At 41.5% G+C, this 13622-nt stretch overlaps 1 protein-coding gene across 2 annotated transcripts in view; it reads right to left on the bottom strand.

Moving 5' to 3' along the window:
- Window positions 1-13622, bottom strand: part of SUFU (SUFU negative regulator of hedgehog signaling) — a 99499-nt gene that overhangs the window by 70496 nt on the left and 15381 nt on the right. For both annotated transcript variants that reach the window (XM_069796867.1, XM_069796868.1), the window contains exon 3: window positions 267-403. In XM_069796867.1, the coding sequence (XP_069652968.1) occupies window positions 267-403 (137 nt within the window). The remainder of the gene's footprint in view (window positions 1-266; window positions 404-13622) is intronic.

Below are 13622 nucleotides of genomic sequence, written 5' to 3'. Positions count from 1 at the left end.
CCACTGGGCAGGCTTCTTATGGTTACTAACTGTTCTATATCTTCAGCTTTTCAGTACTAGAGATTTGGAGTTACCTGAACAGCAGTTGGGTTTGTTCCCAGCAAGCTGGGCTGATGGAAGGAACACACGTTTTTGGGTTCCCACACAAAGATAATTCCCAAGATTTGAATGAGTGCCGATAAGACAAGTGTCGCACAGTTTAACAGATGTGGCCCTTCAGAATGAGAGCAGGAAAAAGCGAGGCAGTATATTTAACCCTGCAGTACCTGACTGGAAGACGTATCTGGCTAAGCCTTGCATTAACTCTGCTGGCCACGTAGGTGGTGCCGACTCCCCCGTTTCTCTCTTTAGTCGAAACGTCAGCTCAAATCCAAAACCACTTGGTCCATCTGTTCCTGTAAACCTGGAGGGAATGAAAAATAAAAAGTCATGACATACTTCTTGTAACCAGAGCAGGCTTCAAGATTAGGACCATGGAAAAAGGATGAGTGTTCTCCTCATAGAAAAGATAAGTTTAGAAATTCTCTTATTTCAGTCTACTCTAATTCAAATGGCGCAACATTGTTAGGTTAGCTGATGTAATACAATTTAAAAGATAAGCATCATAGTAGTGTTTTCAGTCAGAATAATGCAGCCTTGAAACCATGACTTCTTTCCTGGGACCGGTGGGATTTTCAGCAATTTGTTTTTAAAACATGATTGTAAGTTTTGCACTGATAGCTAAATAGGAACACCAAAGAAAGTGCATAACAAAGTAATGTTATTCCACCCTTGTGAATTTGAATTTCTACACATTGAGAAGTGGGATGCAACTAAAGTACTGGGTAGTAGGTTTCTGAGTTGAAACAGTTGAATATTTTGAAGTACAGCACACAATTTCTGCATTGCAGGTGGTCAGCAGGGGAGAGGGAAACAAGAAGATGCAGGCAGGAAATTAATAACCTCTCACACAATGCACTAATTCTCATTTTGCTCCAATATATACCTGCATACATCCTCCTTGTGTATCTAGGAGGATAACAGTGGAAAAGCATTGAATATGACAACTACTGTTCAAGAAGCAGTAGTTTGGCCATTTCCCCATTTGGCAGAGATAGGTGCCTATTTATTTGGTTTGGTCAGATAGGGTCTACCCAGGAGAATAAAGTCATAATTGAAGTATCAAGGCTATAGCAAAAAGGAGTAAATAAAAGGATACCCCATACTACTCTTTGTTTCAAGAAAACTAGTCCTCAAGAATCCTTTTTTAAAATATTTAAACATATGGGAAATTTCCTGTTCCAAGTTCCCAACAGCTAAAAATGCCACATTTGCCTGTGAAGAATGAGAAACCTCATGGACAAATACACAAACTTACAAACTTGCAAGCTGTCATTGCATCTCTCACTCATTTGCTGAGGCTGTTCCACAAAGGCAGAGGAAAGAAGGAAGGATTTACACTGAGCATAAAGGCACCTTACAGAAGCTTTCATAAACCAGTATCATTCTGCAAGTTCAAATCTCCAACAACTGCAGCCATTGCTAAATTTTCTGGAGAAACTTTGTGAATGTCTTGGATGCTGGTACCTTGCTGGCACATATGAAAGATACAAAGCACAAAGCATTAACATTGTACTCCTCCTAAAAAACAGTAACAGAGAAGTGAGGAAAGTAATGAGTGCACTTTCCATTCGAAAAACCGCAGTGCAGTGACCAGCTCCAAGTGTTGAAGGATTGTTCCAATAGTAAGGAGTTTGTTTTGAAGCAGAAATGCTTTATGGTGACCCTGCCTAATAACAAGTGTTAAAACTGATCAGACTTAAGCATCAATGCAACTCCTTCAGCATGCAATGTAACTTTATTTGAGGATTCTTCAAGTAAAGTTTGACTGTAGTAGACTTTCAAATGATGTAATGGAAGTAGTTAAGAAACGTACCCAAGGACAGAACTAGACTATGGGACAGCCCAAAGAGCAACAGCAATTACAATGCAACAGTCCAAAAGCACCTCAGTTTTATAGTAAGACAATGAACTGAAATGGAATGTGCAGGAAGGAAGCCTCAAAATTAGTATTTTGTATCTGTGCGTGGCCCCAGGTACATAAACTGAAAGCTGCAACACAGTTTCTGTACTAACAGATCTGAATATTTCACATAGTTTGGTTTAGGCTTGGTTCTGCTGAACCCTGCAGTTTTGAGTGAAAGTTTCTTTTAAATACCCCTAAAATGCTAAGAAGAAAAAAAGTAAAATAAAAAAATAAAAATCTGTGACTGAAAACAAAAGAGTAGGTATTGGAAGTCAGTCAAACATTTGCAATAAAGAGGAGTGAACAATATAGCAAATAAAGTCTTTATTTCATTAGTATGAAAATATATTAGCATGCCCATTTTTGTTTCCTTCCACATTATCCTCAAGGAAGAATGTGAGTTATATACTACAGAAGCAAATTCTCTATGAACAGAGCAGAAAACACATTTCAGAATGGTCAACTGGTACATATAAAACCTCTTTTAGGAAACAAGTGTACCTTTAAGCAACAAATCAAATAATTACATTTGGTTCTTAAACAAAGCAAGAGCTTACTGAATAACCAGCCAGCCAGGGAGTGGAATCTGGTTGTGGAGTGAAACCTGTGTTCTGCAATCATGCATGCAGGTCTACCAAAAAGATTGATACAGGATGGTGATAGCCTCACATATGCAAAGTGGTACTTTGTACATTCAGCACCCCTGTAGTGTTTTATTAGTTTCACACATCAGTTAGCAAAGGAAAAACAGAAATATTTCGTAAAGGGAGAAACAAAAACACTTCAAAGTGGACAGTTTTCAAGGATTGATTCCAGGACAAAGTATACACCAGAAACTGAAACACATTATGAATGGGTCAATTTTAAGAAAGATCAAAGTTAACAAAAAGCCTTCAAGCTGATCTTTCACAGTTAACATTTTTGGAAAGTAAGATGGCTCCCCATTGAATTTCCTCCTTTCAAGCCACTTTCTGAAACACAGCTTTACTTGTAATATGCATGGAGCTAGAGTTTAGTGGGTTGTTTTTTAACTCCACAGATCTCTCTGCTTCCCAGAAATAACTGTTTAAGAGAAGACCGCACATGCTTTATATTGATCCATATGCAAGTTACTGAGTGACAGAAGCATTCAGGTGAGTATCTCTCAAATTTAAAGCAACAGGAGCACTTAGGAGAACATTGCTGGTCAGCAACATATCAGTAGTGGCAAAGCTGTAAAACTGACAGGCAAAGTTACTTTACATGAATTTTTTTTGTATGGTAATGAAAAAGACTCTAAAATAGAGAAGAACTACTAGAAAATAAATAGAATAAAAGGTAGGAAAATGAGCAGTAAGTTACTTCCCTTCTAAGATTTAAAAAAATCCCTGAAGAATCAAAAGAGTCTAAAAAATCTAGATACTTCTAAAAAACACTCAAAAAATGCAGCAGCAGCATACAACACTTATAATTCTCAAATTCTTAAATAAACAGCTAAATCTTAGAAAAATCCTATCTGCATGTAAGAGATTTGTATTTAAAGGTTAGATTTAAAATGTTTTTGAATAGTTAATGGTCACAGGTTGCTGAAAATACAACACTGCTTTGTTACAGTGAATATTTAAATACATGCAATTCACCTGTATCGTGCAGCTGTTCCAAGGTAACAGTCTATAAAGTAAAAGTCTTTGATTTGTTTAATTTTAGGTTGGTAATTTGTTTTTGAAGAAACTGTGACACATGTGACTTTAAAAGCTTGCAATTATTTTAGAAATAATTTATGTTTAATTCAGACAAGTCTTTCATAGGAAGAAATATTAATATTCAGAACACAATTAGGATAGTAATTTTCAGTTAGCATTTTTGCCAAAGCTTTTGCTCTTATTCTTCAAAAAAAAATCTTGTATTTGAAAGTAAGTTGAATGTAGTTTCAATAGCTGCCATAAAATTTCTCTCAATGAACAACAGACCATAAACCAGGAGCAGAGCTCCTGCCTGAAGTTCGGAAGACGTACATGAGAATGGAGGCAGACATGAGCTTCAGGAACTAAATAAACCTATAACCCTGCCACATGCCTCTGACCCTTGGTCTAATGAAAATCACAGAGAATCATCCAGTAGCCAAGTTATGCAGCTTGGCTTCTCTTACGGAAGTCCTTTTCACTAGGGAGCAAGTGCTTACACCAGCCCTGACTCCAAAATTTGTGAGGATAAGGATGCATCAGTGCACTGGTGGAGAGGCAAGTAGCAGCCACAGCCAACAAATGCATGGGAAATGAATCTGCCCAGTAAGAAGCCCAAGACTTCCAGATACGCATGCCATACGAATGGAAGACCAAGCAAATGGCTTTTTATCCCCCTCAAGGAAAAAGACTCCTCACTTACAGCTGGGCTGTAAGCAGCTGCTCATTCCCCCAAATCACCTGTGTCCATTTTTGTTCAAGGCCTTACCAACAAGATGCACCTATCATAACCAAGAAACCTCTCCATGATCAGGGAGCTAATAAAGTAAGATTCCCCATAAACAAGTTAATTTTATACCAAGAGGTTTCATTACTTCCATGTGGAAACACTGGATTCCCATGGCAGCCTCCTCCCTGTAGGGTACACCCCTACTGCTTGGGGTTATGTCAGCAGGCTGCTGAGGAACTGGACAAAAAAGGATCACACCTTGCAGGCTTGTAGATGTTCAAGCTCATGGTCCTTCCCCACAAGTTCCCAATTTTCACCAAACTTCCAGAAAACTTCTAAAAAAAGTCAACCACCTTCAGCCAGCCACGGTCAACCAATAAGCTAAAAAAAAAAAAAAAAATATAGTTCCAGAAGAGACACACTGAACAAGCCTCATTTCCATAGAAAACTGTGTGGAGGGGTGAGGATAACCTACAGATGGAATAAGTCCTGCTAAAGCATACAGAAGCCAGGTTTGCTCATGACCTCTTCCATCGACCCCCCAAGTTCACTGCTACCTGTACTAATCTGTTCCCTTCCAAGCAGGCAGCAAAGCATCCATAGCAGGTTAGCCTGACCCACTCCTTTGTCAACTGCTGAGGTAACACGTTTTTATTACATACTTTTTGTTCTACAGAAGCAAGATTCTGACACTATTTGGGGTTGGCTTCTTTGTGAGCAAGGGAGGTGGGGACTAGGGTGGTGGTTTTGGGGTGGGTTTTTATGGTTGTGATTTGGTTGTTCTGGTGTTTGGGGTTTTTTTAAATCTGAAGGGGACCAATTCAGACTACAGCCAATTTAGAACAAAGGCTTTGGGAACTCAGTTCAGCATCTCAACACTTCAGTGCTTTGCTAGTAATTTCTTCAGCAAAACAATTACAATGCAGCAGTCCAAAAGAGTCTCACCTCATCTTTACAGTAAGACAACGATCTGAAATGGAATGTGCAGGAAGGAAGCCTCAAAATTAGTATTTTGTATCTGTGCGTGGCCCCAGGTACATAAACTGAAAGCTGCAACGCAGTACTAAGTTTCCGTACTAACAGATCCAAATATTTCACATAGTTTGGTTTAGGCTTGGTTCTGCTGAACCCTGCAGTTTTGAGCGAAAGTTTCTTTTAAGCACCCTAAAATTCTAAGAAGAAAAAAAAGAAATTCCATATTTTGCCCCCAAACTAAAGATACTAACTATAAAGAGACAGCATGGATTGTATTGTGCCTGCCACTGCTTTGCCCCCTCTAACACAAGGGCACATTACCTTTATAGCCAACCTATTGCGAAGCAGCTGGCTAAGTTTTCACAAAAACAAGCACTGATGGAGAAATTCTTGGCTTGCTTGCATGCCCACTGGCATACATCAGATAGTTTTATATTATGACTACAGCGGTAATGGAAGGCTCTGGTATCTGCCAAGTCAAATCCAACCCTGTATTTAATATTAAAACCTTATTTTGTCACATGAACAAAAATAAACCTTTTGAAAGCCAAGGTCATATATTGCGTGCCATTCTTTGGGTTAAAACTCCCTTTATCTGTTCAGCAAATCAGCTCAGCAGAACCAAGCACATTGCAGCACTGCGCATATGCTGAAGGAGTCTGGCTTGTTCTTTTAATGAGGTAAGAGTTTCACTGATCATGATATTTAGTTCCAGCAAAAGAATCCAAAGAAATAGAGGCCCCTTTATTTACAGAGCCATGCGGCAGGGCCCCCCGAGCCCCCCACCACCCTGCGCTCTGCCAGGCCCTCTCCTGAAGCCACACACAGAGTACTGAAAAGCTGCTCCCCTCTGCAGCAGAGTACCCAGGGCGTTTTTCACATCAAATAACCCAGCTTAAGAGGATCAAAAGCCAAACTAGCCCTTTGCTTTAAAAGCAGCTCTGAAAACCAGAGGCTTTTCAGTTTAAATCAAAGCTATTTGCCAAAGCATTTTCATTCTCACTTTTGCAAGGAACGAGAGGTTTGCCTCACTGCAGTGCAAAATGGCTGTATTTCTGAAATTCTGCTTTTGAAACTACACAGCTCTGGACAAGGAGCGGAGTGTACTAGGTGTTTATTTTTTGAGAGTTTAAGAGTATGTGTATATAAATATATTAGGTGAACCAATCCCTGAAAATGGGAGTTTATGTCGGGAAATGCTGGCCCTTCACTACTATTATTTCAGCCAGGGAACAACAAGAAAGAGGGAACAACAAGAAAGCTCTTCCAGTGTATTTGGGGTTAGTTAGGACTGTACTTTCAGAAGTCACAGCTCCACTCCCAGCAGCTCCAGGGAGATAAACCAGGTCTCTTCTGGGAAGCGAAGGCAGGCTCACAGTACTCTGGACTGACTTGTCCCAGCTTCAGTTTTCAGCTCCATCACCACTACTTTTGTGAAACCACTTAAGATGCGTTTTGCTTCAACTCCCTAATTGCATTTCCCCACATCTTCTACAAAGACAAAGCTTCCTGCTCTGCTGCTGGTGAGCTACTCTGATACCATTTTGAAGGCTCCAGAAATACAGTATCACTAAATTTCTAAGCCTGGCACCAGGAAGAACTGCTGTTATTTCCATCAGAAAGCAGTTTTAATTCTACCACCACTGCTGCCCACCCACCCCCTCCCCCCCCCAAAAAAAAAAGGGCACAGTAATTGTCAATCCATAGCTTTTAGTACTCCAGCCTATCAGGACATTTTATAAGTTTGAGAGGGGTGGCTAAACCAAGCTGATGGGCAGTGCCCACTACTCTGCTTGTTGAGAACAAACTACTGTAAGGCCTAACTCTCACTAGCATTTCAAGACTGCATAGCTAGTAACCATCTCAGAAGATTTTTCTATTAGCTAGCAAAGATACTACTATTGGCAACACAGAGGACTGGTGTAACAAAAAGCATCAGAGTACTCAATGACTAACTTCACAGGTCCTCCCTAAGAAAAAATCAAGTTGTGTACCATTTCCCTTTCACTGCCCACATCTGCTTACAAATAAGCAACACAAAGGGTGGTCTCCTGTCTAAAACCCAAGGAGAAGCCTTCAGCAGGCTGTAACAGCCATTGAGTTGAACACCTTAGTTTCTCCACCTCCCTGGAAGGACACCAGGCAAGAGCTGATGTACCCCAAACAAGACTATGCAGAAAGTGAATCTTCTAAATTCAAGCTCCAGGTGCATTACACAATGTCTTCCCACTATAAGCTAATGACTCTCAGATTCCAGAGCTTCAGGAGAGAAAAAAAAAAAGTGACCCTACCTACTGCTTCCAGCATCTTGCCTAACAGGAAATGGTTGGTTTTAGTGCAGCTGTCAAACAATATAAAAGTCTCATCCCAGAGCCCTGATAGCATGCTGGGATGCTCCTGTGAAGCAATTTCATAAGAAAATAGGCACAGGAACCCCCTACATGAAAGGCTTAAAAAGTATCCAGAAAAGTTATTTTGGTCAAAACCCACCTGCTTACTCACATATTCTCCCAGATTGTCTCCTGGCATTGAAACAAGCATCAATTTTAAAGAAAAACACATAAAAACATCTGAGGGAAGCAGGGGGTGGTTATCTGGACATCAGATGGTTATCTCTTCAGAGCACTTGACAGGAAATTCCACAAGCTCTCACCACCCCAAACCTGCACACAGGGTCTTACTGGACTCCTTTCTAGCTTGATTTAAGAAAAAGCTTCATGCATAAGCAAGGCAAATACACATGCAAAAAGAACATCAAAGATTTCTGTCCATGTAAAATCAAAGTTGGAAAGCGAGTGACACATGGTGCTTGAGATGTCAGTCTATGGCTATGCCCAAAGCTGTTGCTTGGAGCTTGCTCTTGCAGTACATATCAAATGTGCAAGCCATCAACCAAATGGAAAACCTTTCTAGAAACAGCAACTTAAATTGGTTTTAGAGAATTATTCCAACATCTAAATCCAAACAGATGCAGAGGCACTCGCTCTGCAGTTATTTGGAGGAAGGTTTCTCAGCTTTCCAAAATACTCACATAGGATCGGCTTAGAAAACTTACATTGAGATAGATCTGAGTAAAATTTGTGAACTGATTTGTGCTGGCCAGTATGAAAACAGAACTGTGCTTCACTGAGCTACCATTCAGCAAGTGAAGTGCTGTCACGGGGCAGAGGGGGGAAGAAGAGACTTCAGTTTAAGTTTCACTCACACAAACACAACAGTGATTTCACACATCTTACTATCCAGCTTCTTCAAAACTCAGCTGGTGACAACCTTTCCCCTGAAGCCTGGAGATTCACAGTTTAGGTTTTGGTTTTAAAAAATTATTTCTGTAAATAACGAAAGTTGGTACAACAGATAAACTGATTTTTCCTCTAAGCCTTCAGACTACAGAATCAAGTCAACCTTGCTCCTAACTCTGCAGACACAACTGTCTTCGGAGAGGTAGTGTCACTTGAACTACACAGTAATACAGCAAGCGTTTCCAGCAGCTTTAGACACAAGTAGCATGGGAATTGTTGTGTGCATTTTGTAGACCTGACAGACCAGCCACTTTTTAGACACCTGAATCAGTCAAGCATGTGAGAGAAGCGCTTGGCACACAAATGTCATGAAAAAGTGTCCACACCACAGGCACCTACATCACATGAGGAAAGGCTGGGTGCTGGGCTTGTTCAGCCTTAATAAAAGAAAGCTAAAAGGAGGGGGAGGGACCTTATTGCTCAACTACCTATTGGGAAGGCAAAGGGAAGACTGAGCCAGACCTTTCTCAGAGGTGCACAGCAAAATGGCAAAGGTTGATTCCAGTTACATGTACATGGAAATCTTTTTCACATGATAGTGATCAAACCCTGGAACAGGAACCAGGGAGGCTGTGGAAGTCGGCCCTCTGAGCAGGTATCAACTGGAAACTTGCAGAGGTCCCTTCCAACCCAAGTGATCCTATGAAGCATCACAGCCAAGAACACAGGTGTGAACTTTTACTACTGGTACCCTGTGTCCAAAACCAAGCTGGCAAGACCCACAGCTGGTAATTCATGAACATGTGAGTTAAACCCATTTTGACAGAAGTGGTTACTATAACCAGCCCCTGCCCAGCCACATGGGAAACCGCTCCTGAACCATGCTCTCTCCAGCCTAGCACGTTAAAGTAAACCACCATCAGTTTTCAGGTCACTTTAATGTGCTGAGCTGCAACTTAAGGCACTTTAGGGGGTTGCTTCTTTGAAGTTCAGCTGTCTATGCCATGAAAGTAGCAGCATCTGAAAGAAGGATAGGATCCTGCTTAGCTGCTGGAGGTTAATCCCTTTGAGCTCTAGAGGTTTGGAAGCATTATCGTCTCATTCTGGAAAGCGCCAACATACAGTCACACATGTAAGGATAGTGCACATAGATTAAGGGCAAAAGGCTGTAATGGCCCTGTCGGTGCCAAAGGGATCTATCTGCTTCGTTATTAACACTAAGTCATGAAACTTCAGCATACTCTTAAAGTCATAAAACAGCATCTAGGTGACCCAAGTTTGAATCTATTGTCTGCTACAAACTTCCCAACCTCCTCAACAAATTACTTAGGAATTTGATTCTCAGATGTAAAATAATGATATTTCCCTGCTTCAAAGAGTAATGTGACACACTCATCATATAGGAAATGCTTATATACTCCATCTATCAAGGTCACAAAAGCTGGGAAATTAACTCCACATTCTGCACAGCATGGACAAATACTGAACACGGGAAATGACTAAAACAACAAAATATGAAACAGGAGGTTGCATGGGATGTGTCACTCTAACCCAGCAAAAGATGTCCACATGAGGGCAGTTTACTTTTTATTTTCTCTGTTTTACGGTCCATGAGCATAGCAATACCAGTAGGTTATGGTTTGATCTCCCATTACAGTCATAACTAAACTGACAAGACAAAACCATTTCATCTTCATGATTCCCAAAACACATATTTAAAAGAAAAAACAAAAAAACTATGTGAAATCAAGTGACTAGAGGACTGGCCATGCTTTTCAGCTTGAGGGCTCACACATTTCTCCACAAAGCCACCCAGGCTTCCCACCTCATGGACAGCAGCACCCATCCCAACCCAGCCGAGGCGGCCCTGAGAGCAGGTTCTCAACCACCACCTGCAGCACACTGCAAGCACAGCTAGCACTGCAAGTGAGGCCACACTTCTTGGCACTGCAGGGAAAGCAAAAACAGTCTCACTGCAATGGCCCAGGGAAGTTGCAGCAGAGTTGCATCATCTTAAAGCCCACTGAAAAGATCTGGAAAGATAGCTAGGAGTACAATAAGGATTTACTATTGTATTCACAGAACAGGGAGTAGGGAACTAGTGAAAAAGAAAACAACTTATCTAGATCTGTACTTTTTACTTAAGCTGTCTATTTATGTGGCACTTCAGAGCTACTTATCTTGCATTTCTACAAGGTCCAGAAGAACAGTGCTCTCATTTGGCCTGAGCTGGAGGTGATTCTGCAAACACACCACGCAGTCACTGTGCTATACAGTGCACCAGGGAAGACAACCTTTCATCTGCACACGGATCCCACTTCATATTGGGACTGAATCCTTAGCTCTGATACACTAGTCTTTGCATAGCCTGCAGGGAATGGTAATACATCTTCAAAACTTCACGTAAGGGCTCAGCTGCAACCTCATCAGGCAAGAGAACATAAGCAAAGGGCCAGTTCAAGCCAGCATGGCTGGGAAGGATGGTATTGGGGCACTTGGTGAGCAGCTAGGAAAAGGGCACCGACTTTCCTTGCAGTGTCTGCTGGCTCCTTCCTAGTTCCTACTGTGGAAAGTTCTGCAGCTGCTGGGAGGAACCCATTCGCATAACAAAAGCGGCTTTCAAAAGCAGTATGGGAGGGTGGAAAGAATAAGAGAAAAAGCCAAAGCCAGAAGCTACACTGACAGCTATGGTTAGGTTTTTTTCAGCATTGCCTAAAAGTCTCAGGCGAGGATCAGGGCTCCAACACGTTACGCAGAATATAAACACTGGTGTCTCCCATTACTTTCTTGCTGGCTAAAGAACATACGTTAACAAAAAATCATCCAACAAACTACTTTAGCACACCCTTGAGCACGTTTTTAGGACTCTCATACAATTAAGTTCTAAGCTGTGCAATAAATGAGCTTGAGGCATAAAAGGTTTTTAGGAGCTTTTAGGAGCCTGAACTCCAACAGATTTCAAGTGAGGTCTAGGCACCCGAGTATCCTGCTGGATCTGGGATTCAATCCCTGATCTTTCACTTCATTAGCTGTGGAAATCAAGACAATACTCCCTTACTTGCTGAGCTGTTACATAGTCTCATTTCATTGTAAAGGGTGCACTCAAAAACATACCGATGAGCACCATAAGAGATCGTAACTAATTAAACAGGCAGGGAAAGGCCTTTGGAGCTCGAGCTGTAATTCGAGGGAAAAGAAAGCACCAGACTGCTGGTGAAAGACTCCCAAAAGGGAAACACGAGACAGCTGCAATGAAAAGTCTGCTTTTTTTTTTTTTTTTTAAATCTGCCTTTAAGTGTTAAAATTCTCCTGCAAGACTATCGTTCCTTTGAAGCATTGGAAACTTTCAGAGGTAGGAATGATAGGCTGATATTTTTGATCTACAGAAATAAACACCTGGCTTGTGAATGCTACATGGACTCCATCCATTGTAAGACAAAATTCAAAAGGATATAATCAATCTTGGCCTCTTTAAATCAAACAAAGGAGGAAAGAAAGCATCATTCCTCCCCTTCCCTTCAGTGGGTCCAGGCTTATCCCTAAAGATTTTAATAGTGGTAAAATAGTTTTGCCTCTCAGCCAAACCACTTCAGTTACGGAAACTGCAGAATGGCTCAGCTTCTCTTACAAACAGGAGTAAAGTTGGGAGAGCAATGTCAACTTACAGCATATTTCAGTACCACTTACTTTTTAGTGCAGTAAGCACAAACATGCTCCTCATGTTCCTGATCACTTTAGAAGGAATAACCTACCCAGTCAAACAGTTCAGCATACAGTTCATCACAGCCACTCTGCTACAGAAAATCCCCCATCCATCTCTGAATACTAAATTCTTTGCTTTTCTGCTTAATGTTACTCTTCTGGGTAAAAAAGAATTCAAGGCCCAGAGACGTATTATTTTTGCGTAATAAAGTTATACATATGGATTCAACTTAGCTAGGAAATGTCAACTTAAGGCTTGTCTTCATGAGGAAATTTACTGTAACTAGTCTACCAGTATAATTATATTGCTGTAGTTCTACTGGTAAAATTCCCCTGTTGAGCCTTATTCATAACAACAGCCGCCTTTATGGTTTATTTTTGTCGACTATGCCAAAAAAGGCCCCTGCTCCAGAAAGGCCACAACAATTCACAGGGGAGGAGGGGAAGGAGCTATGCCAGTGCAACTGAAGCAGTAGAAAGAATAACAGTATAGAAATGGCAGTATTTCTCCATACTAACTATTTGCTACAAAAAAAATGAAATGCTGTAAGAAAACTATACTGTACATCAGATATTGTTGCAGGTAAGGTATGTGCCCGTTCCATGCCACATTTCATAGCTTTGGTAAAATTCCCCAAGCCAGACACTGCTCTGCATCAGCCCCTCCATGTGCATCCCTTTGTTCTCACCTTCTCCCCAGCTGCTGCAGTGCATTTCCCAGGTGCACATCCTTTCCCCCATTCCCTTACAGGAGCAATGCCTCACAGCCCAGCAACTGCCCTGGGCCCCTTGGACAGAGCACTGACCCTCCAAAACAAATGGGTGTTAAAGACCAGCCCTTCTGGTTTACAGTTTGCATCTCAGGGACAAGAGTTAGCTGAAAAGCAAACAGCACTCTTTGCAAAAGGGATTTTAAAACAATTGCCCTTCACTTCGGCAGTGCAAGAATGCTGAGCTAGACAAAACAATGAGCCATCTGTGCACTCTTCCCTCCTTCCCTTGTCTCTATCCTCTGGGCTTAAATCAGAGCTCCCCAAGAATGGCCGAGTCCCCCTTCACCTCCACCCACCCTGTTTATATCCTGCAAAAAACAGTTTTCTGCCCCCCCCCCCCTTTTTGGCATTTTGTTCTTAAGAGCCCTTGCAAAAACATCCTTTAAATGTCAGCCCTTTGTCAGGTGGTATTCCATCTACCCAGCTTTGTCAAGTAATCAAAAAATGCCTCCCACCAGACGATCTGTTCCTTGTTTACCATCCCTGGAGGCAGAGTGGCACTCAGGAGCCCTAGCCACCCCTTTGTCCAAGGAAGGG

Source organism: Haliaeetus albicilla, chromosome 11 (genome assembly GCF_947461875.1).
Source record: "Haliaeetus albicilla chromosome 11, bHalAlb1.1, whole genome shotgun sequence".
In the NCBI taxonomy this organism is placed as follows: Eukaryota; Metazoa; Chordata; class Aves; order Accipitriformes; family Accipitridae; genus Haliaeetus; species Haliaeetus albicilla.
This window is presented reverse-complemented; position numbering and strand designations above follow the sequence as displayed.